At 50.5% G+C, this 23,623-nt stretch overlaps 1 protein-coding gene across 2 annotated transcripts; it reads left to right on the forward strand.

Annotated features, from left to right (window-relative positions):
• Positions 1–2,705: 2,705 nt before the first annotated feature.
• Positions 2,706–17,197, forward strand: NOM1 (nucleolar protein with MIF4G domain 1). Of its 2 annotated transcripts, none has more exons than XM_066385618.1 (11): positions 2,706–3,623; positions 6,837–6,961; positions 7,914–8,076; positions 9,871–10,194; positions 12,871–12,981; positions 13,673–13,840; positions 14,621–14,742; positions 15,443–15,575; positions 15,988–16,119; positions 16,452–16,561; positions 16,892–17,197. In XM_066385618.1, the coding sequence occupies exons 1-11, from the start codon at positions 2,721–2,723 to the stop codon at positions 17,064–17,066; spliced, it is 2,466 nt and encodes an 821-aa protein (XP_066241715.1). In that variant the 5' UTR covers positions 2,706–2,720; the 3' UTR covers positions 17,067–17,197. The 2 variants fall into 2 exon arrangements, with proteins under 2 accessions (XP_066241715.1, XP_066241713.1); XM_066385616.1 differs by having other exon boundaries at positions 7,914–8,109; positions 16,892–17,196.
• Positions 17,198–23,623: the final 6,426 nt, after the last annotated feature.

Raw genomic sequence — 23,623 nt, forward strand, 5'->3', positions numbered from 1 at the left:
TCTTACTCTTTGTTCAGATGTTGGTTGATTTCACTTATGCATGGTGGGGGGATTCCTGTTTATGCCTTGGGAGAGTTCCTGCTTTAGCCTCAGATGTGTAACTTTGTAACAAGGACTTCCTTGATTTGCATATGGCTATATAATAAAGCAAACTGGGGCTATGGGGCACTCGGATATTGCCATCAGCATTTGAAGAGATCTCCTGGTCCTATTTTTTCTTAATAAGTGTGTTTTCTTAATCTGCACTGTTATTAGGAGCCGTGCTGGTCTGCGGTACCGGGACTTAGTACTTTGCAGCCTGGCAGGTATATAGCCCCTCCAGGTGAGAAGCAGCCAGCATAACTGCCAGAGGCCACCTTCGCATTAGGATGGGGGGGGGGGGCTAAAAAACATCCTGAGATTTTTTTCCACATCAATCCCCCACAAAGTCTTAGAAGTCATGGCTTCAGAGCAAAGAAAACCCAGCCCTGAGGAAGCCAGAGCCACACAGTGTCCAGATCTCTGAGGACTCACAGGGGCCCGCTGACAGGAGGGTGCTAACATGTACTGAGCAGCTTCCGTGTGCCGAACACCTAAGCATTCTGTGTGAATAAATGGATTTAATTCACTTGGTTCCTGTTCAGTGGGGTAGCAGCAAGGGTGACCAACTCCCTCTTCCCAATAGCACCAGAGAGACATGGGACCGGGAGTGTAACAACAGATACGAGACTCTACAGCAGGGGTCCCCAAACTTTTTACACAGGGGGCCAGTTCACTGTCCCTCAGACTGTTGGAGGGCCGGACTATAAAAAAAACTATGAACAAATCCCTATGCACACTGCACCATATCTTATTTTAAAGTAAAAAAACAAAACGGGAACAAATGCAATATTTAAAATGAAGAACAAGTAAATTTAAATCAACAAACTGACCAGTATTTCTTTTTTTTCTTTTCTTTTCTTTTTTTTAATATATATATATTTTTTGTATTCTTCTGAAGCTGGAAACGGGGAGAGACAGCAGACAGACTCCCGCATGCGCCCCACCGGGATCCACCCGGCATACCCACCGGGGCAACGCTCTGCCCACCAGGGGGCGATGCTCTGCCCCTCCGAGGCATCGCTCTGCCACGACCAGAGCCACTCTAGCGCCTGGGGCAGAGGCCAAGGAGCCATCTCCAGCGCCCGGGCCATCTTTGCTCCAATGGAGCCTGGGCTGCGGGAGGGGAAGGGAGAGACAGAGAGGAAGGAGGAGGGGGTGGAGAAGCAAATGGGCGCTTCTCCTGTGTGCCCTGGCCGGGAATCGAACCCAGGTCCCCCACACGCCAGGCCGACGCTCTACCGCTGAGCCAACCGGCCAGGGCCCTGACCAGTATTTCAATGGGAACTATGGGCCTGCTTTTGGCTAATGAGATGGTCAATGTGCTCCTCTCACTGACCACCAATGAAAGAGGTGCCCCTTCCGGAAGTGCGGCGGGGGCCGGATAAATGGCCTCAGGGGGCCGCATGTGGCCCGCGGGCCGTAGTTTGGGGACCCCTGCTCTACAGAGACTCAGATGGGCGGCAGCAAGGGTGCTGAGTACATACAGCACTGAAGGAAGGGACAGGTAGAAGATGCTTTCTCACACCTGCTCGTGCCTCTCTCTTGCACAGCCCTGCACACTCATCCCCAGGCCCTGCAAGAGGAAATCACCCACAGGCCCACTGGCTGGGGCACAGGATGGAAAGTATCTAGGGAGGTAGGGGCGGGCACCCCCTCCTCCTGCTCCTCACCCCCGTGCTGCGGGCTGCTGTTGGAAGCCCCCTCCTTCCCTGTCCCTTCTTTCCAGGAACTTAGAGGATAGTGGTCTAGGCAGGTGGGCAATGCTCAGAGCTCTCCACACTGATGCTTATTCAGCCTATGGGGCTCCCACCTTAGCCTGTGGACGACTTATTCCCAGAAATCAAGGTTGCTTCCCTCTGAGGCTGCAAGAGAGAATCGGTTGAGCTCTCTCCCGATTTCTGGTGGTGGCCAGTCATGCTTGATTCCTTGGCATAGAGAAGCATTGCCCCACCCCCAACCCCATCGCGGTGCCCCAGGTCACATGACCTTTTCCCTGTGTGTGTCCACTTCCCTCCTACAAGGATACCAGTCATTGCAGTTAGGGCCCACCCTAATCCATAGACCTTCTCCGAGGTTGGTTACATCTGCAAAGGCCCTATTCCCAAATAAGGTAACGGTTACCCTCACGATTTCCTGTAGGCATGGATTTGGGGTCTATCAGAAGAGGAATAAGTCGTGTCTCCCCAGGAGAGGCATTACACGGCACACGGAGACATAGAGGCCTGAGATGGAGTGGAAAATACAAGTCTCAGAACAGCAAACTGAGTGTGAAGATTCCCCGTAAATACTCCTAAATACACGCAGAAACAACACGACACATTTTCCTACGGGTATGTTCGCACCCAGGGAAATGCACCCACGTGTGAAAACATTCACGCCCTGCCAAGCACGGTTCCTTGTGTGGCAGGTCATGAAGAGGCCTTTTGGCCATAATCTGTATGGTTTGCCTATATGGGAATACATTTCCGTACTCATCCGGACCCCGTCAGTTTAAAACGTTCTGAGGACAGACACTTCACGCCTGCGCGATTCCATGCGCTGCCGCCTTCCGACCGGCAGGGGTCGCCGCTCGGCCCTGCGCCGTTCTCCTCCCGGAAGCCCCGCCCACTTCCAGAAGTCAGCCCGGGTGCGTCCGGAAGATGGCGGCCTCCACGGGCGCAGGGTCATCGGACCGGAGCGGCTTTCGGCGGCGCGTGGCCCGCGGGAAGCGCAGAGGTGGTTGCGGGCATGGGAGCGGTGGTGTGGGTCCCCTGAAACGGTTGAAGCTAGCGGTTGAAGAATTCGTGCAGGCGACCTCCCAGGGCGAGGCCGCCGGCGGCCGCGAGGAGCCCCGGGCGGAGCGGCGTGCGCGTCCCGGAGGAAGGAAGAGTTGCAAGGACTTGAGGAAGGAGAAGCGGCAGCTGCGAAAGGCGCGTCGGCTGCAGAGGACCGCAGGCCCCGCGCAAGGCAGGGGCGGCGGGGCCGGGGCGACAAGCGAACCCCCGGCCGAGGGCGCCGGGGGGCGAGGCGGCGGGTCGTCCCCGCGGCTTCCCCGGACCCCGCCGCCTCCTCGGCCCGCCGCCGCCCACGCCGCCCGGATACGAGCGCTCCTGGCGGCCAACCAGGAGGAGGACCGAGAGATCCGCAAGCTGGAGCGCTGCCTGGGCTTGAACAAGCGCAGGAAGAAGGGCGACGCCAGCTCCGTGCCGCTCAGCTTCGCCCGCGACGGGCTCGACTACATCCTGGGGGCCCTGGGGTCGGGGGGTCAGAGTGTCTTGTGTGACAGCAGCAGTGAGGACAGGGAGGACGGATACGCAGCCCACGAGAGTGACGCGGACAGTGACACCGGGGAGCAGAGTGACGGGAACAGTGACGCCAAGGAGGAAAGCGACGCGGACATTATTGACACCGAAGACCACCAGCAGGAGGTACAGGAGGAAAAGAGAAAAAAAGCAGCAGCAGAAGGGAGAGCAAAGGAGAAATGGGGGGAAAAGAAAGTCTGTTTCGCGGAGGATGAAGAAAGGAGTGAAAATTCCCCTGAGAATGTTGGCACTGCAGATCAGGTATGTGTAAACCAGGGGTCCCCAAAGTTTTTACACAGGGGGCCAGTTCACTGTCCCTCAGACTGTTGGAGGGCCGGACTATAAAAAAAACTATGAACAAATCCCTATGCACACTGCACCATATCTTATTTTAAAGTAAAAAAACAAAACGGGAACAAATGCAATATTTAAAATGAAGAACAAGTAAATTTAAATCAACAAACTGACCAGTATTTCAATGGGAACTATGCTCCTCTCTCTGACCACCAATGAAAGAGGGGCCGGATAAATGGCCTCAGGGGGCCGCATGCGGCTGGTGGGCTGGAGTTTGGGGACCCCTGGTGTAAACTATCTCAGCCCTGTGGGACTCCCCTCAAAACAGTGAGGGGTCCTGGCTGGGCAGCTCAGTTGGTTAGAGTGTCCTCCCACTATGTCAGGGTTCTGGGTTCATTCCGGTGAAAGGGCACAGACAAGAATCAACTGGCGAAGGCATAAATAAGTGAAACTGTGCATCCATGATTCTCTCTTGTTCTAAAGTTAAAAAAAAAAAAAGATGGTACAGAGTGTTTGACACGGGGCACAACTGATGTATCTGTGTTTGAACTGAGTAGGGTAAGTTCTTTTGTTTACTTTTGTTTTTATTTTTTTATTTTTAGTCTTGTATTTTTCTGAAGTGAAAAGTGGGGAGGCAGACAGACAATACTCCGGTATGCCCACCGGGGGCAATGCTCTGCCCATCTGGGGCGTTGTTCTATTGTGACCTGAGCCATTCTAGCGCCTGAGGTGGAGGCCATGGAGCCATCCTCAGCACCCGGGCCAACTTTGCTCCAATGGAGCCTTGGCTGTGCGAGGGGAAGAGAGAGAGAGAGAGAAAGGAGAGGGGGGAAGGGGGGAGTAGCAGATGGGTGCTTCTGTGTGCCCTGCAGGAATCTAATCTGGGGTTTCCACATGCCGGGCGGACACTCTACCACTGAGCCAACTGGCTAGGACCTGTCTACTTTTGTTTTTAAATTTGTATAATGAAGAGTTAAGGGGAAAAAAATCTCTCTAGAGCAGCGGTTCTCAACCTGTGGGTCATGACCCCCGGGGGTCATGACCCACAGGTTGAGAACCGCTGCTCTAGACACCTTTTAGTCCAGGGACTAACTGGCCATTCCAACCTATTGTCCTAAGGGTAGTAGTCTCCTTTCTGCATTTACTGCCTCAGTCTCCAAACCTGGGTGTCACACACACACACACGCACACACGCACACACGCACACACGCACGCACGCACACCCATCAGACTACTCCTGCAGTGAGTCTTCCTAAAACACTGAGCTAATCTTACTTGAATAGTCTCACATTGAAGATCAAGGTCACGGTCCAGACACAGCATTCAGGCCTGCACGGATTTCCCTGCCTCTTTTTTTTTATTATTATTTTTTTAATTTTATTTATTTATTTATTTTCATTTTTCTGAAGCTGGAAACAGGGAGAGACAGTCAGACAGACTCCCGCATGCGCCCGACCGGGATCCACCCGGCACGCCCACCATGGGGCGAGGCTCTGCCCATCCTGGGCGTCGCCATGTTGCGACCAGAGCCACTCTAGCACCTGAGGCAGAGGCCACAGAGCCATCCCCAGCGCCCGGGCCATCTTTGCTCCAATGGAGCCTTGGCTGCGGGAGGGGAAGAGAGAGACAGAGAGGAAAGCGCGGCAGAGGGGTGGAGAAGCAAATGGGCGCTTCTCCTGTGTGCCCTGGCCGGGAATCGAACCCGGGTCCTCCGCACGCTAGGCCGATCCCCTGCCTCTTAAACCATCTTCACCCCAACGTGCACCTTGAAGGCAGTCAATGAAATTGCTTATTTCTGTCTCACTACCGTGTCCCCCCTTATCCATGGTTTTGCTTTCTGTGGACCCAGTTACCTCCTGTCAACTGTGGTCCAAAGATAATTCAATGAAAACTACAGAAAGAAACAGTTCTTAAGTTTTAAATTGCATAATGTTCTGAGAAGCGTGATGAAATCTCACACTGTCCTGCTCCATCCAGGAATCATCCCTTTGTCCTGCCCATCGAAGATGCTTTATTTGCAACACGTCCTTGTGTCACTTAGTAGCCATATTGCTTGTATTCAACTAACCCTTTTTTTCACTTAATAATGGCCGCAAAGTGTAAGTGTAGTGATGCTGGCAATTTGGATATGCCAAAAAGAAGCCATAAAGTGCTTCCTCTAAGTGAAACGGTCTGTATGTAAAGATCAGTACTGTCTGTGGTACTAATGGAGGACTTGGAACAGATCTCCTGCAGGTAAAGGGTGGCTATTCTGTTTCCTCATTCTGCCTCTAAATATGTTACTCCTACTAGCAAGGCCTGGCCTCATTTTCTCATGGTGGCGTTCCTTTGTTGATGTCAGGCAGCTCTGGGACTCTTCCCATCTTAGGTAAGTGAGCTGCATTTTCTTCCCTCTTTTTTTGCACTTTGTGAGTAATTCCTGAGTGCTGTAGTTCCTCTCTGAGAACATTATTTTTTACTGTTCCTGGTTTTTCATAGCCTGTTGTGATTTAGTTAACATGCAGTGTAAACTCTGGGGTGTCAAGGGTAACCATTTCCATGTACATCAGTGTGCTTTCTCCAACTAAATTTAAATTTCCTAACGACAAGGATCATCCTTACAGATGGCTCCCAAAGGCTTGTCACTTAGGTGCTGCCCAAGAAGTGTTGGTCGGTGATCACAGTTTGTAACCCTTGCAGTTGATAATCTAGGAGATGGTAAGCAGTGGGTTGATTGTGATATTAGGAAAATCTAGATACTAATCTTCAACGAGTTTGAAATTATTTTAGGACATTTTCCCTCCAAAATTGTTAGTACATTTAATTTAGGTATATGGGTGCTGCCATGCTATGCCACCCCATAAATCAAGCCCAGACAAAATATAGAATATAAGATTCTGTCAGGAGACCCCATAGAGGCACAGCCAGGTCTGAATAACTACAGAAGGCAGGGCAGGTTGGGGGAGTGTACTAACATCAACACAGATGGTGAGCCCACAGACACTCAGAGGAATGCTTATCCAGGGTTCTTCTGAGCACTCGGTAAGTATCTGGGGTTTAGTAAGTGGCTGTGGTCAATAGTTACAGCTTCTGCCAGTTCTTAGAAATTTGACATCTACCAGTAAGTGTGAATATAGCAAGGGCAAAAGTGGGGTTTGTTCAATGTAGGTTTTTGTCATTTAATTCTGTCCTTTCCTGCAGAGTCTTTGTGAAGATGGTAAAAAGTATATCCCCCCTCACCTCCGGAGAGCCGAGGAGACAGTGGATGCCCAGAAAAGGGAAGAGAGAGAAAGGCTGAGGAAGCATGTCCAAGGCCTAATTAACAGGTAACCTCGCAATGTTGTTACATTGTCACTGAAAGAAATTGTCTCTTTTCTAGAAATACAGAAGCTATCCCAGGAATTAAAGCATAGTGAGGGGGCATGGCTGATTGGCTTCTTTCTGTTCCTGTCTTGATGCAGCCGACCCAGACCTGGGCAAGCAGGGTGCCCACCTTTTCTCTTTGGTACATTGAACCCTTCAGAGCTTGAAAGCAGCCCAGGTGCCCAAGCGGTTCTTCTGAGAAGCCCTTAAGGGCACAGCCCAAGGTGACCCTCGCAGTCAGGAGTGGGGTCCTCCATCCCCCTGTCTGAGTGTGCACAGCTGAAGCGTCATGGTCCAGACAGCTGGCCCAGTGTGACACAGCTCTCCTGCTACCCCTTCTGGTCACACACATCCCCCGATGCTTTAAAATTTTTCTTTTTAATGAAAACAGCATACTGTTTCTATGGATCTCCTGGACTTTTACCAGACCAGCTGTTTTCCTGTTCAGTGTGAGCACAGACATCCTCCCCTCCCACCCAGGAAATAGCTGTTTTTCCTCAGAGTTTAGGAACTAAGGATTTCTATGTCAGCAGAAAAAGGGTAAGTTGGAATTTTTCCCAACAGCACATACTGACGTAAAAAAAAGGTTCCCTGGGGACACTGGGCCAGGGTCAGCCTTGCAGCATCATTAGCACAGCCTCGGGTCTTGAAGTGGGTCCTGTGTGTCCTTCACGGTGGCTGTATTTCAGTTGGGAAGATAGCAGTTATGTTATAGCATTATAGCAAGGTTCCAGAGGACTGTGTTACATGCAGAGTGTGCTGTTTAAGAATTGTTTGTGAGCCGTGTATACACAAAATAGGACATGGGTGTATTGATGGTATTGAGAGCTTTTCCTTTTTCTTTTCTTAATTGACCTAGAAAGTAACTTCTAATCTGAAACATCCCTGTCGCTCTGTGTTTACAATTGTCTGCAGGTTGAGTGAGCTGAACATGGCCTCCATCAGCGGACAGCTGGAGGAGCTGTACATGGCCCACAGCAGGAAGGACATGAATGACACTCTGACAGGCGTCCTCCTGAGCGCCTGCGCTCCGGGCATGACCATGCCCAGCCGGCTGGTGATGGAGCACATCCTCTTGGTCAGCATCCTTCACTGCACGGTGGGAATCGAGGTAGGGCTGCTGGGGTGTCAGAACGTGCTTGTTGCAGGACAGGCCAGAGACAGCCCAACATAGCTGGGCCTGTGTCACATTCTAAATCACATCCAGAAAATACTGGATGTTGGTTAACTGGTACCTCTGTATTGGGCCCATTCTACCACATCTTTGTTATTTATTAGTTTATCTTCCTCTGGGCTGAGGTCATGGACCTTCCTTCATTTTCTTAGTGCCCTCTTATGCTGCCTCGAACGCTGACTTATGCAGATGTGCAAAAGGCGGTGGTGTTTGTGGTCTTACCATTGGGGTGTTCATGCTGGATGGAATATTGAGTTTTCGTAAGTAAGAAGGCCACCGGAATGTCTATAAAGCTGGACCCCCAGTGGGGAGATAAGTGGAGGACCTGGGCCTGGAGCCACCAGGCAGGCCCCAGACCTCCGTGCCCATGTGCTTATCTGAAGCAGGTTTGCGGCAGCTCTTCCTTGTGGGGTCTCTGTCGGGATTAACTCAGACAATGTATGGGGCACTGGCTCCATGCTGGTGCCTCGTAGGTGTTACTGGATGAGCTTGTCCTTGCAGTCTCGCAGTGGGGTGACTAGGGCAGATGCTGATTGTACCCCACTTTGTGAGTATGGCAAAGCCAAAGGAGCTGCGTGATGGTCGCCAAACCATGGACTGGGGATGGACCCTGGGATATATTTTAAGCTCCTGGGCCAGCATGCATTCTGCTGCCCTAGTCTGAGTCATCGAGGGTCTCACAGAGGGGGACTCTTAGTTTATAATGCACATACTCACCAAAATGAGCTCTCCTTCATGCTGTTAGGGGGCCACCGTTACAGCAGTGTGGGGCAGACACTGCCCCCGTCCAGAGCTCAGCTCCCCCACCAGCCACCATCTGGCGGTCTCTACAGTTGGTCTAGCAAGTTTTACAAGTGACGAGTGTCCTCAGGAGCCTGGATTCATAACTGCTCATTGCAGGTTAGTCAGGTGACTTCTGCCCAAGAGGTGGAAAGTCTGGGACCTGCTGGGCAATGGGGCAGCAGCAGGACAGGCACGGTCTCTGGGGGCCTCTGGGCTTGGGATTCTCTGGCTCCACATGCATCAGCCACTCAGGGGTTTGGTCTTCTGAAATAACAGTTTTATTTCTTAAGAGCTGTGCTCATCCTCACACACGACACAGAGTTCTGTTCTTTGTTACAGAGTGTGACGGAGTCACAGGTGCCGTTCCTGGTGCCCTATCAGCGCTGTGACAGGGCTTTCCTAGCACCCCCCACAGTCCTGTGTCAGACTGGGGTACTCCATAACCAGAATGGTTTTCGCTCAGACAGAATTTCACAGAGTTATAGTAAACCCATAGACCTTGACTGCCTACCGCATGTCAGAAATTCACTGGACTTGAAAACATAAGGTGATTGGTCCCCTTGTTACATAACCTTCACTAATGGCAAGAAGGACACCGGAAATGACTTGTTCCGGGAAGGTTATTATGGTACTTGAGCTAATGACATCCACTGAAACTCGCGCCAGAGTGATGAGCTCTCCAGTGCTGCGTCCATTCAACTCCAGTTCTATGAGGACAAAAATGTCTTCACAGAATCCAGAGTGTCAACATTGGAGTGTATGTCCTACCACATACATACTTATATGTTCATTTTAAAAGTACTAATCCTTTCAATGTAAACATTTAAATTTGTCAAAAGGAAGAAGGATCCCTGAGAGTAACTTGCCGGCACAATTGTCACGTGTTTGCGATGACGTCTGTTTTTCTCTGTCCAGGTCGGAGCTCACTTCCTAGAGGCTGTGGTGAGGAAGTTTGATGCCATCTATACACAGGGGCATAAAGGCAAAGAGTGTGATAACCTGTTTACCATCATTGCCCATCTGTATAACTTCCACGTGGTACAGTCTCTCCTCATCTTTGACGTTTTGAAGAAACTTATTAAAACTTTCACAGAAAAAGATATCGAACTGATCCTGTTAATGCTGAGAAATGTTGGCTTTTCATTGAGAAAGGATGATGCCTTATCACTTAAGGAACTGATTGCAGAGACCCAGGCCAAAGCCAGCGGGGCAGGCAGCAGGTTCCAGGACCAGACCAGGGTATGATGCGCCACTTGACCTGCTTCCTAAGTGCCTAAATGCTCAGAAACTGACCAGAACTTAAAATAAGTGTTTAGGGTAAATATCACATTTTATTTCCTAATAGCTGCTGTTATTTTCTGCCTCATGTGATTTGATGGCTTTATCCTTAATATTTGAACAAAGCTTGTTTATTTATTAAGAATTCGGGTGTTTTGTGAGTTTAGGAATTGATTGATTTAACACTTATCCGTTCAAAAAAATACAGAGGAAGGCCATGTGGCTCAGGGCTCTGGTGTTAGCCCACCTGGATTTCTGGCTCAGCCGGCCACTGGATGGTCGTGTGATCTGAGTCTTCTAAGCCTGTTTCCCCTTCTAGAAAACGGGGCTGATCACAGCTCCTGCCTCATTTTCCTGTTCTTCAGATTGAGAGGCACGGGAGGGCATGAAAAGCTCCTAAGGGGTGTGTGAGGGGCAGGAAGAGGCTTCGTGGGGGGCAGGGCGGAGGCTGGTGAGCTTTCACCCAGAAGCACCTAGAGGATTCTGAGCAGCAAAATGACACCGAAGTGCTCCTGCCAACGGTCACTTTGGATGCAGTGTAGAAAAGGGAGATGGTCAGGCAGGGAGATGCCCTTTTAGGGGTCTGGGACAGTAGTGTGGGTGGGAGGGGAGGGCAGGTGGAGGAAAGGATGGGACAGGGTCAGCCCAATTTCTCGGGTTGGGCCTTAAGTGCGCAGCAGTACACGCACAAGGAGACATGGGCTCCAAAGGGAAGACTGGCCCATTTCTGAAATCCCGAAATGCCAGTCCCTGTTTCACTGGGCAGAAGTGTGGCCTGAGCCTTCTGAGGAGAGCCTGAAGCTGTGAGGTGGGCGGCCTCAGGGTTACAGGGCGCTGACATGCAGACACACCGCTGCAGGTTGGGGAAGGGAGAGCAGGAGGAAGGTCATAGGAGCCGGACTGAGTGTTCCAAAAACGAATTCCCCTGTTGAACACCCAGAGGTCAAGTTTGAAAAACAAGTTGGCAGAGACGAGAAATACACTCATGGTTACCCAGGGCTGGGGGCTAGAGGCTAGGGAAGTGGGCTTGGCTATTAAGTGTTTGGAGCATCTTTTGTGGAGATGATGAAAATGTTCTAAAATTATGGAGATAGCCTGACTGGGCGGTGGCGCAGTGGATAGAACGTCGGACTGGGATGCGGAAGACCCAGGTTCGAGACCCCGAGGTTGCCAGCTTGAGCGAGGGCTCATCTGATTTGAGCAAAAGCTCATCAGCCTGAGCCCAAGGTCACTGGCTCAAGCAAGGGGTTACTCAGTCTGCTGAAGGCCTGTGGTCAAGGCACATATGAGAAAACAATCAATGAACAATTAAGGTGTTGCAACGTGCAACAAAAAACTAATGATTGATGCTTTTCATCTCTCCATTCCTGTCTGTCTGTCCCTGTCTATCCCTCTCTCTGACTCTCTCTCTCTAATAAATAAATAAATAAATAGAATTATGGAGATAGTTGCATACCTAGAGTATACTTTATTTTTTTGTTTGTTATTTTTGTTTGTTTGTTTGTTTTTTGGGTTTTTTTGTATTTTTCCGAAGCTGGAAACGGGGAGAGACAGTCAGACAGACTCCCGCATGCACCCGACTGGGATCCACCAGGCACGCCCACCAGGGGCGGAGCTCTGCCCACCAGGGGGCGATGCTCTGCCCCTCTGGGCGTCGCTCTGCCGCGACCAGAGCCACTCTAGCGCCTGGGGCAGAGGCCAAGGAGCCATCCCCAGCGCCCAGGCCATCTTTGCTCCAATGGAGCCTTGGCTGCGGGAGGGGAAGAGAGAGACAGAGGAAGGAGGGGGGGGGGGTGGAGAAGCAAATAGGCGCTTCTCCTATGTGCCCTGGCCAGGAATTGAACCCGGGTCCCCCGCACGCCAGGCCAACGCTCTACCGCTGAGCCAACCGGCCAGGGCCCCTAGAGTATACTTTAAGTGTACACTTTCAGTAGATGAGTTTATGGTATTAATTGTATCCATAAGAAACTAACACCTGGGGCCTGACCTGTGGTGGCGCAGTATATAGTGTTGATCTGGAATGCTGAGGTCACCGGTTCGAAACCCTGGGCTTGCCTGGTCAAGGCACATACGACAAGCAATCAATGAACAACTAAGGTGAAGCAACTATGAGTTGATACTTCTCACTCCACCCTCTTCTCTCTCTTTCTTTGTAAAATCAATAAATAAAATCTTTTTTAAAAAAATTCAACACTTGGGGAATCTCAGAATGGGATGTCTGGGAATTCTCTGTACTATTCTTGCAACTTTTCTCCAAGTGTGACATTATTTTCAGTTTACAAGTTAAAAGAGTAAAAAAAGGCCAAGAGTGGGGAAGGAATCACAAAAGTAGTGGAGAGGTGGGGGTGACTCCGAGCACAGGACCAGGAGGGAGTAGTAGGAGGGAACGGGAGATCTGTGGGTAGTGGTCAAGGTCCCTGTGGAGATCAGGTGCCAGATTTATGTTAAGACAATTTATATTAAAATACTGCAGAGGTTTGAGTGAGCCATTCTGGTGAATGGGGACAATCTACGTGAGACCGTCTGGTTTATCAACAGGACCATGTGCACAGAGTTGGCTTATTTCTTCCCAAGTTGAAGGGTCAGTATATAGGCAATTTGAAATAATGGTTTTCTCTTTTGTTTTTATTTTTTAAGATTCGGTTTATGCTAGAGACAATGTTGGCATTAAAGAACAATGATATGCGGAAGATTCCGGGCTATGACCCTGAGCCTGTAGAGAAACTGAGGAAGTTACAAAGGACTTTGGTAAATCACTTTCATTTCTCACTGGTTTTGTGCTTCTGCATTGACCGGGCCCATCTGATTATTAAGAGTTTTGAGGATCGAGTGGCAACTGTATTTCTGTGGTGACACTCTGCAAGTGGCCCGTGTGCAGCGGTTCCCTGTGAGTTCATCTGTGGTATTTGGCTCGGCTGTGCAGTAGAATCACAATAGAATCTTCTGATCCCTTTGGAAGAGGGCCCTACCCAGGCCAGTGGTGTCAGCATGGAAAGAGGGGCTTGTCTGTTTAAACTCACCGGGTGTTTCTGACGTGGGCCCATGGCTGAGACCCACTACCCTCCTCAGTCAGTGCAAGTCCTTCGGCCCTGTCTTTGGTCAGACCCAGAATCACTGAGTCCAACAGATCCCAGGCCCCTCTTGGTCGCATTCCCTCCACCAACCGGAAGGAGCTTCCATGGTGGCCTCTGAGCCTGAGCCCCTTGCCCTGCTGTGACAACTTTCCAAAGACAGTGAGTTTGGGGGATAGACAGCAGAACTTAGACACAAGTCCTGAGACCATGCCTCTCACTTGGCATTATTCCAAACAGGGTAAGGTCCCAGTTGTCAGTGACTCATCACAGTCTGCACGCAGCAGAAATGCCATCGGAAACAGGGCCTGGGTGGTGGTAGACTGACAGGACCAGTTGAAGTGTCTCACCAGTTCTCCTTCCACCAGGTGCGTGGTGCTGGCTCAGGCGCAGAAACTCAGCTGCGTGTGTCCTGGGACGGCATCCTGAATGCTGAGCAGACAGGGCGCTGGTGGATTGTGGGGTCCGCCTGGAGCGGGACCCCAATGATCAACAGCAGTCAGCAGAAGTCCCTGCAGAAGCCGCTTGCAGGCACGGTACGTGCCCACTGCTACTGGGCAGATTGCTGTGTCCCCATGGTGCCTCACTGTGGTTCTCCCTGGGGTGGCCACCTTATTACTATTTGTTGGATGTCATTGGAATGGGCAGACATGGCCTTATTTGAACACCTTGTAGAAATTGCTACTTTCTGTGGTTTTCAATTTCTGTTGTTACTTTTTAAAGGATTTGTTTCAAGTCCCAAAGCATGTTACATAAAAGAGTTACAGGTGACTGGTTTGAGGGCCCAGAATATCAGAGCAGGTTGTAGACAGACCAGCCCTTGGGATGCAGAACATTGCTCCCCAGGTGGGGTGGCAGCTAACCTGGGTTTTCGATTGGCCAAAATCTTTGCATTTCCTTGTATTTTCTTACTAACTGAAGTCCATACGTTTTCCTCATTTCTTTTTTCTTCTAATACCCTTTTCCTGTCCCAGGTCCCATGTCACACTTCGTCACGATTGCTGTTCTGGCCGTGACCATTTGCCTCTGTTTTGTTTCCTTGTTGCTCAGGCTGATGGACCGCACCACCAAGGGAGGTCTCCCAAGTCCAATGGTATTCTCCCCTGGGCTTGCTTTGCCCTTCCTGTTTATTGTCTTCCTGGGGAGTTTACCAAGAATAAAGTATCATTTTCATGCATGTATGTGCCTGCAGTTTACAGTTAGGCTTCGGTCAAGCCGCAAAATCATCCACATTATTTTAGCAACTACAACTAAACCAAAAGAACAGATCTCGTTAAAACGTGTGTGATTTGTGTCTCAGTTGTCCCTCTTTTCAGGTTAGCGCGAAGATGCTGAAACTTGCCCAAAAGCAGAGGATGAATACCAATGTCAGGAGAAACATATTTTGTACGATTATGACCAGTGAAGATTTCTTGGACGCATTTGAGAAGCTTCTAAAGTAAGCATGTGTGTGAGTGCTCGGCCCAGTTGAACGAAGGACAAGGAAGTAACGGGCCGAGGTTACGTCTGGGCTCAGGTCTGCCGAGCCGCTGCTTCTGGCTCTGGCCCCAGCTTCCGGCTCAGTGGCCTGGCTCCTGCCCACTGGCCCCTGGTGCTTCCAGGTTGTAGTACATTCTCATTGAAATCTAGTTGTCATGAATTGCTTATAAAATCTCCAGATTAAGGATGCCTTTCTATTTGTAAATTTAAATAAGCTATAAAACATACTTGGGTACCTTCACAGGGTACTACTAAACATAACTGATAGTAATTCAGAATGAAATAGAGGCAGATACTACAGGACTAGACACTTGTCCAGACTCGACCATCCTGGAAGGAGGTCAGTGCGGTGACACGAACCTGGTTCTTAGGGCCCAGCATCAAGTGTTAGATCCTGTTTTCTTCCCGCTCGGGGACCAGTTACAGGCCTTTGTAGTTGGCACAGGACCCACAGATCAGTGTCCCCCCCGTGGTCACCATGGTTGGGAGACAGAGAGGCTGGGGACAAGGCCGGCCTGTCTCTCCTGTCTTGTTACCCCCACTTCCTCTGCTTGGCTCCCTTTTAACTGAACTGCCAGACACGGTGTTGTGCTCAGAAGGGCTCATACCTGCTCAGACTCGGCAAACGGAAGAGTCCATCATTGCTGTCTGTGTTGCAGGCTTGGACTTAAGGACCAGCAGGAGAGGGAAATAGTTCATGTTCTCATGGATTGCTGCCTTCAGGAGAAAATGTATAACCCTTTCTACGCCTTCCTGGCCAGCAAGTTCTGCGACTATGAAAGGAGGTTCCAGGTAACTTGTTAGAAGGCCAGCAGGTCCCCGGGCCCCGCTGTCCCCTCTCAGCATCCTGTCAGGCTCAGCCCAGCTCAGATGGGTGTCCTGAGTTGGGTCAAAGGGAGAGCGGGTACATGCTGTGACGCCATCTCCACCTGTTACCTCTCTGGTCCAGGTGAGGCCTGTCACGGCTGCTGTGGTTCGACACAGCACTATCCTTTTATAACTGTTCTACTGATCTGAGGGAAAATGTTGTGCAGCCTTCTCCAGTAACTATACCATGTCAGAAAGGACAGTGTGGCTGTCCTCAACGTCTGTATTTCTAGGATACTACAAATAAGTGGAATACCTTTAGGTTATAGTTTTAGTGACTTACTCTCGTAATTTGTTGCATTTAAACTTTTTTTCATCTTTTTCGTTCTTATATTAGATGACTTTCCAGTTCAGTATATGGGACAAATTTCGGGACTTGGAAAATTTGCCAGCCACTAATTTCTCTAATTTGGTTCATCTGGTGGCCCACTTACTAAAGACAAAATCACTTCCGCTTTCTATTTTGAAGGTTTGTATAACAGATGAATTTATTAAAAGTTGTATAACAGATGAATTTATTAAAAGCAATGAAAATTATGGCACAATTGTTTATATCTGGTACCTTAAAATAGTACATTTCCACCTCACCTTTGGTGGCACGGTGGGTAAAGCACTGACCTAGAACACTGAGGTTGCTCGTTTGAAACCCCGGACTTGTCTGGTCAAGACACATTGAGAAGCAGCTATAAGTTGACTCCCCTCCCCCTTCTCTCTAAAATCAATAAATCTTTAAAAAAATAAAGAAATAGAAAGTTGGCTAAATCAATGTAACTTTATTTTTCTCTGTATTCTGACAATTAGGTGGTTGAATTCAGTGAATTGGATAAACCCAGAGTCCACTTCCTGCGGAAAGTGTTATCTATGCTGTTAATGGAAACAGAAGTTGAGGATCTTAGCCTGATTTTCATGAGGTATGTTCCCAGCCGGCTCTGATCCAGCATGGAGAAGAGACGGACAGGTGCTGTGCTCTCCCAGGCTGATGCATAAAGCAGGGGTTGTGCTCTGCCTGGAGATTTAGTTGTCTTCCCTTTATCTCTAAGCTGGTATCTTATACATTAGATTTCAGGAACAGGAAACCTGCCTGGTAGCAAACTAATGGTGATGTCTAGCCAATAGAATATGTTAAATTCTTCATTGAGAATTCTCTTGAAACTACGTTCTGTCTCCCTGTCTGAGACTCCCTAGAATGGAGACCCAAGTGGACGACTCGTGGCCTGACTGTTTGTACGATTCCTTTCCAGGGTGTCCAACAACCCGAAGCTGGGCATGCTGCGTGAGGGTCTGAAGCTCTTCATCAGCCACTTCTTGCTGAAGAGTGCACAGGCGCACCACAGTGCCGAGGAGGCCAGCACGCTGCGGGAGAGGGCCGAGCTCACAACCAGGACCCTGCAAGGCAGGGCTTCGCTGAGAATGTAGGGGGCTTGCCTGCCGGGTTCCCTTTTTAAGCCCAAAGGCCTGTTACTCTGCTGACTATAAACGCTAGAGAGAGCCACATCATGGTCTGTTATATTATAAATATATTTTGAGATAATTTTTTGATCCATGGTTATATTATGTTTGTTGTAAACCATTTGTGTGTGTGTGTGTGTGTGTGTGTAGGAGGCGTGGGAGACACTGAACAGTTCTCTGAGTAACAAGACGGGTGCTTGTGCAAGTGTGCGCTCACCAGCTTGTTTTTTTCATGGACAAGATGGGCCACTAGAGGGTGCAGTTATAAAGAAATTGACACATTTTTATCTTCTGTTACTGGTTAAAAGTTCAGAAACCTGTAAAATGTGGTGTCTGGTATTTAATTGATTAAGTATTTGGAATGCAAGTGTTAGGGAAAGGCCGTTATTGACGTGAGCCATGCAGATGTTGGTGCAGGACAGTGCATGGGAGGTGCTCCTGTTACTCTTCTGAAGCTGTGACTCAGTGAGGCATGTCCTCCTCGTTTGGGTCACTTGTACCTGATTCCAGGTTGTGATGCACTTTCCTGAACGACTTTGAGGAGCTTCCTGGGGGCTCGTGCTGAGCCTGGGGTCTGGGAGGAGCGACGGGGAGTTCATCAGGACTGCTGCCCGCCAGCCACCAGCCCGTACCTAATGAGACACACTCCACCAGCTGATACAGCAGGCTGGTTCTGTGACATGTACAGGTCTCACGAATGTCATGTTGTTGAGTCTTAAGAGTGTGCTTCCCTCTTCAGTGCTGCAAACTTGATTTAAGTGTCACCTTCAGTTGTTGGGAAAAGTCACCAAGATGAGTGTAGAATAGAACTTTGTGTACTATACATACCTACAGCCCCACAGTGCCCTGTCCTTCCATGTAGGCAGCTTTTCAAGCTGGCCTGACAGAGGCCACCCCAGGTCAGGACCCCCCCATCCCCATCACCAACTATCAAGTAGGGTGAACACAACCCCGCAGCAACTCATTAGAAACACAGGTGAAGTCTTGAGTGAAGTCTCCAAGTATCTCTATACCAGTGGTTTAGGTTCTGAACCATGCGGAAAACCTAGAAACTTGATGTAGGGCCTCAAGAGGACATCTACTCTTGGCCCTGCAGTCAGAGCCTGAGTCCACGTGACAGCCCCGCCCACCACAGGCTTGTGGAGCCTGTGGAGGGCGGGGCTGAGGGGACGCAGACATGCCTGCTCTAGCTGTAGCCCAAAGACCCTGGACAGAGGGCCTTCAGGGGTGAAGGGGGCCAACAGCACTAGGCAGCTCTAGTGGCGAGCAGTGGAGCCCACAGAAGGGACTAGAAACAGGCCATGCAACTTGGCTTTGAGGGTCACATAGAATCACCCACAAGACACATCCCAGGGGCAGCAGTCCTGTGTCAGGCAGCTTCACACTGGGGGCCTTTTGGAGCCTCACACTTCAGTGTGAATGGCTCAGCATTCACAGGCAGAGCCTAGGCAACTCAACACACAGGCAGGGATGGCCTCACGAAGGGCTGGTCAGACTTGAGTTTCCCTGGGGGACTGATGCCGGCCTGGGAATGTGAGCTCTGCTTTTTCTCACCCTGAGGCTGCGTAGTGGGTGCTATTCCGGCCAACCGGCTGGCAGGAGAGTACACACGGTGAGGGTTATCTTGAGTAGGACTGGATAAATGATGAAAAATGATGTTTGTGTGATAAGGTGATAAAAGGGAGAAGGAGGATCAGCTCAGTGTTCCGAAGTGACTGCAGGAACACCAAGGGCTGTGTGCGCTTAGAAAACAATGCCTCGTGTGTCCAGCGGCCACTGGAGCCGAGCAGTTTGACCTTGAGCATGTCCAAATGAGGGTTCCTGGGCCTCTGACTCCCATGGGCTGTCAGGTTGCTGTGTTCCCACTCCCCCACGTGTGGAGTGAGATTCCTGACCCTGGCGTAGTCGGTTCCTTTATTCCTGCTCCCAGGAGCCAGCTCACGACTCCTCTCCTTGTGTCCTGTGCTCTTGTCGGCCCTGGCAACCACCTCGCCTGGGCCTGCTGCCAGCCAGCCCCCCAGGACCAGAGCGTGGATCAGGGTGCCCCTCACAGGGCAACGTGAAATACAGAATCAGGAAGGGATTCAGCTCTGGCCTGAGAAAAAATGGTTAAAAGAATTTTTAAAATTATCCTCTGTAGCAAGTCCTGTGTAATGGACCACTTTATTTTACTTGTCAGAGGTGTCAGAAAGGAGGCAAATTCTTCCTGTTTTATTTTTTGGTTTGCCAGTAGTTAACATTTGCCACACTTGCTTTTTTTTTTTTTTTTTTTTTTTGTATTTTTCCAAAGTTAGAAGTGGGGAGGCAGATGGACTCCTGCATGCACCCAACCAGGACCCACCTGGCATGCCCACCAGGGGGTGATGCTCTGCCCATCTGGGACATTGCTCTGTTGCAACTTGGAGCCATTCTAGCACCTGAGGCAGAGGTCATGGAGCCATCCTCAGGGCCCAGGCCAACTTTGCTCCAATGGAGCCTTGGCTGTGGGAGGGGGAGAGAGAGACAGGAGAGGGGGAAGGGTGGAGAAGCAGACGGGCACTTCTCCTGTGTGCCCAGGCCGGGAATTGAACCCAGGACTTTCACATGCCGGGCTGACGCTCTACCACTAAGCCAACCAGCCAGGGCCATATGGTACCTTTTTACCCCTGTCATTCTTTGTTTGTTTGTTTTTTTAATTTTTTTTATTTTTCTGAAGCTGGAAACGGGGAGGCAGTCAGACAGACTCCCGCATGCACCCGACCGGGATCACCCGGCACGCCCACCAGGGGGCGATGCTCTGCCCATCCAGGGCGTCGCTCTGTCGCCACCAGAGCCACTCTAGCGCCTGAGGCAGAGGCCACAGAACCATCCTCAGCGCCCGGGCCACCTTTTTGCTCCAATGGAGCCTCGGCTGTGGGAGGGGAAGAGAGAGACAGAGAGGAAGGAGGGGGGGTGTGGAGAAGCATATGGGCGCTTCTCCTGTGTGCCCTGGCCGGGAATTGAACCCGGGACTCCTGCACGCCAGGCCGACGCTCTACCACTGAGCCAATCGGCCAGGGCTTACCCCTGTCATTCTTAAGGGAAATTAATCACCAAAGTTTAGGACATTTTACAAGGGGAAAAAAAATGTGGCAAAACGTGGGTTTCCAGTTCTCCACCAATATTTCACCTTGGTTTAGACAACCCTGATGACCCTGCCAGAATCAGTCGCCACCTGGGGGTTGCCCAGTGCACCTTCCTCCATCCCTCCCCACTTTTCACGGAGAAACCCGAGCTAGCCCTGTTCAGACTGCTGGCATGCTGGCGGAGTAGTCAGAACCATCATCATTGGCAGTGGCAGGTGCCAGGTAGTGTCTTCAACAGGAGATATCATGCCAGGTGGGGTGTCCTGTGAGCACGGCTTCTCAGTCCTGCCAGGTTGGTGTCCTGGTCTCCTACCTTTTGGGGATACGGTCCTGCTCAATCCCCCAGGGTGCTTACCAAGATTCCCTAGTTCCCAGCTGCATTGCCCTGAATTCATGGCCCAACATCCATGTTTGGGGTGTTTCTTACACCATCAGCACAATTTTGTTGCATGATCCATGAATTTTTTTTTTTTAATATTAGGCATCACACCTGTGCAAATCCCCATGGTGGTCACCCATCTGAAATACTACTTACTGCCCGTGGAAGTCAATTCAGCATTTACATTTTCTGTCATTGCTCAGGTAGGTTTCTGAGCTAGAATGACAGTGGCAACCTCTCCAGGACTCGGGCCACGTTCGCTAATGACAGCTAAGTCATACTAGACTCATTTCTTCATGCCGATCTTGAACTGTCTCCATGCCCAAGGGCAAGTAGGGCACCAGCTGTCTTATATAGTTTGTCAGAAGTCGGGGATTCTCAGGAGGGAGGACTCCCAGTACTCAAACTGGGAATGTCCTAGAAGACGGATGGGTTGGACCTCAGGGGACAGTGCATGCACAGCCTCCGGCACAGTGTCTGGTGAGATCTTCAGGGACAACAGGGCTGGGCCCAGGTGAGCTGGACTGGTCACCATTCTCACGGCCACACAGGGGCCTTGAGAAGCCTGTGCTGGGGGTGGTCCCAGCAGCCACTCCGCTTTTTCTCTGTCCCCAGCACTTACTCTTCCTCATTCTTATCGATGACTTGGCCTCAACGACAGAAGGCGTGCTTATCAGTTGTGCCAACAGCCTGACATTGGCAGGAACAGGAAACTTCTGAGTCTGTGAGTTTATGACCTCTAACCAGTTCTGGGTCTTTCAAAGGCCGGAGCACTGTGTCAGTCCCCGGGTCGTTTCTCACCTGGACACAGGGGAGCAGAATCTGCCACCTCTCTCTAATGCCATCTTCTTCCTCAGGCCCCAGTGGGCCACCAATAGCATTCCAGAGGTCTGTGTTCATATCCACTGAGTAACTCTTAGAAGCTGGTGGACAGCCCAGTACGTTTTACTGTCTCTGGGAAAGTTACTGTTAGTGAACGTGAAGCACGGCTTGCAAAAAAAGTTCAAAATAAAACCAAGGCGCTATAGGCCGGGCTAGTTCTGGCATCTCAGAATCAAGTGCAGAATGGAGGGCTGAAATGATGTCTATTATTGTTATTACTTGATTTCGCCCAGCCTTGGCCAAATCTATGATTTCCTAAAGTTAACACTGAGCAGATGTGCCCCAAGAGTGTAATTATCAGACGTGATGCAAAAATAATAATGCATTGCAATCACAGATTCCCGACTAAGTACTTATCCAGGGCTTACTAAGGGCATAGAAGCAAGTTCACGTGTTTAGGGCATAAAACACACTTATTTCACTCATCAAAAAATACAACGTGATTATTTGAGATTTATTCAATCCTTGCCTTCCCATTTCTGATTAGTGAAGGAAGCACAGTCAATCCCAGCCCCAGGCTGACCAGGAGAACCCAGGCAGTGGTCATTAGCACCCTCGCACTTTTTGACTCAAACTGATGATCAGATTGTTAAAGCCCTCTCTGTTTCCTTAATCAGGTTTCCTTTTTTTTTTTTTTTTAATTTTTTATTTTATTTATTCATTTTAGAGAGGAGAGAGAGAGACAGAGAGAGAAGAGAGAGAGACAGGGGAGAGGAGCTGGAAGCATCAACTCCCATATGTGCCTTGACCAGGCAAGCCCAGGGTTTTGAACCGGCGACCTCAGCATTTCCAGGTCGACGCTTTATCCACTGTGCCACCACAGGTCAGGCTCCTTAATCAGGTTTCACAGGACCAAAGGTGTCTGCTTTTCAGCAGCTGCAGGGGGTTCACAAGCCGCAGAGGCCTCATGCGGAACAGCAGGGGCTAGTCTTGGGGAGGCTGGGACACCAGCCCTGCCCTGGCCTCGTGGTCCTGCCTGACCCTGAAAAACTGTTGCTCCTTCCATGCCACGGAAAATTCTCCCAGAACTATGAAATAGCACTAGAAATACGAATGGACTTGGGGAGCTGGGCTCGTGTGTGAATGAACCCGAGCGCCCAGGCTGTCCAGTGCTCTGCCTGTCTGGGCTGTGCTGTCGTAGGGGAGTGAGGAGGAAAGAATCCTGTTGCCATAGCCACTCTCCAGAGGGAGCCTCCTCTCTGGCCTTGCTCCCTGTGCTGCAGGCTGGTTTACTGCGCAATGTGGAGGAATCCAGATGCCCTGTCTCCAGGCCTGGATGACCAGCACTTTCTCAGAGACCAGCAGGTGCTGGCACCTGCCGGGTGACCTTCCCTGGCTGCCCGCCTAGCCCAGCTGAGAAATGTGCAGGCAGGGACACAGAGGCCACCACAAGTCATGGGGAAGTGTGTGTTCAGCAGCAGGTCTTCTACGACAGAGTCAGTAGAGAATGACCTCACTGCTTCCCCTGGAGATCAGACACAGGCTGAGGCTCAGGGACGGCGGGGCAGAGGGTCCCATGTCACCACTGCATAGTGTCTACTCCATCAAGACTCAGGGAAGCCAGGATCCTGGGGCCCTGCTGTGGGGTCTCTGCTCCCTGCCCACCCTCCTCATCAACCAATTCTCAAGGCTCTAGGCTCTCAGGGGATCCAGAGGAGTGACTGGCAGGGAGACCTGTGCTCCACGGCTGCCACCTGAGAGCTTCCCTGCCATGGATGCTTCAGTGGGAACGGCCTGACAGCCTGTGGGCTCTCTACCTACCTGGTGGAATAATAAAGCACTTTGTTAACTGAGCGAGAGGCCTGATAAAAGCAAAATATTATCACAGCACCTGTGATTAGGAGGCAGCTGGGCACTGGAGACTTAGTGACACTTATGAGTAAATATAATTTATTTCTGTTCTCTGATTATGAAGGTCATGGTGGTTTAACCCTGCTGGGAAGGCCTCAGACACATTATCTGCTTGAGTAGAGCTGGGAATGAAAACACCAGTGCTCATTAAAAGCAAATTACCTTGTTTTATGAAGATAGGAGATAGGAGGCCTCCCAAGCCTGGGGGTGCAGGGCCTGGGCAGCTCCACAGGCCCGAGGGCAGGGGCCAGGACAAGCAGAGTCCACCCTCCAGCCCACCTGCAGGAAACAGTGCTGGGGGTGCCACC

Source organism: Saccopteryx leptura, chromosome 5, assembly GCF_036850995.1.
Source record: "Saccopteryx leptura isolate mSacLep1 chromosome 5, mSacLep1_pri_phased_curated, whole genome shotgun sequence".
NCBI classification, from domain to species: Eukaryota; Metazoa; Chordata; class Mammalia; order Chiroptera; family Emballonuridae; genus Saccopteryx; species Saccopteryx leptura.

Coding starts and splice junctions, on each gene's coding strand:
- NOM1 (XM_066385616.1), top strand. CDS start 2,721: ATGGCGGCCTCCACGGGCGCAGGGTCATCGGACCGGAGCGGCTTTCGG. Junction 6,962..7,913: donor GTCCAAGGCCTAATTAACAG/GTAACCTCGCAA, acceptor AATTGTCTGCAG/GTTGAGTGAGCTGAACATGG. Junction 14,743..15,442: donor GCATTTGAGAAGCTTCTAAA/GTAAGCATGTGT, acceptor TCTGTGTTGCAG/GCTTGGACTTAAGGACCAGC.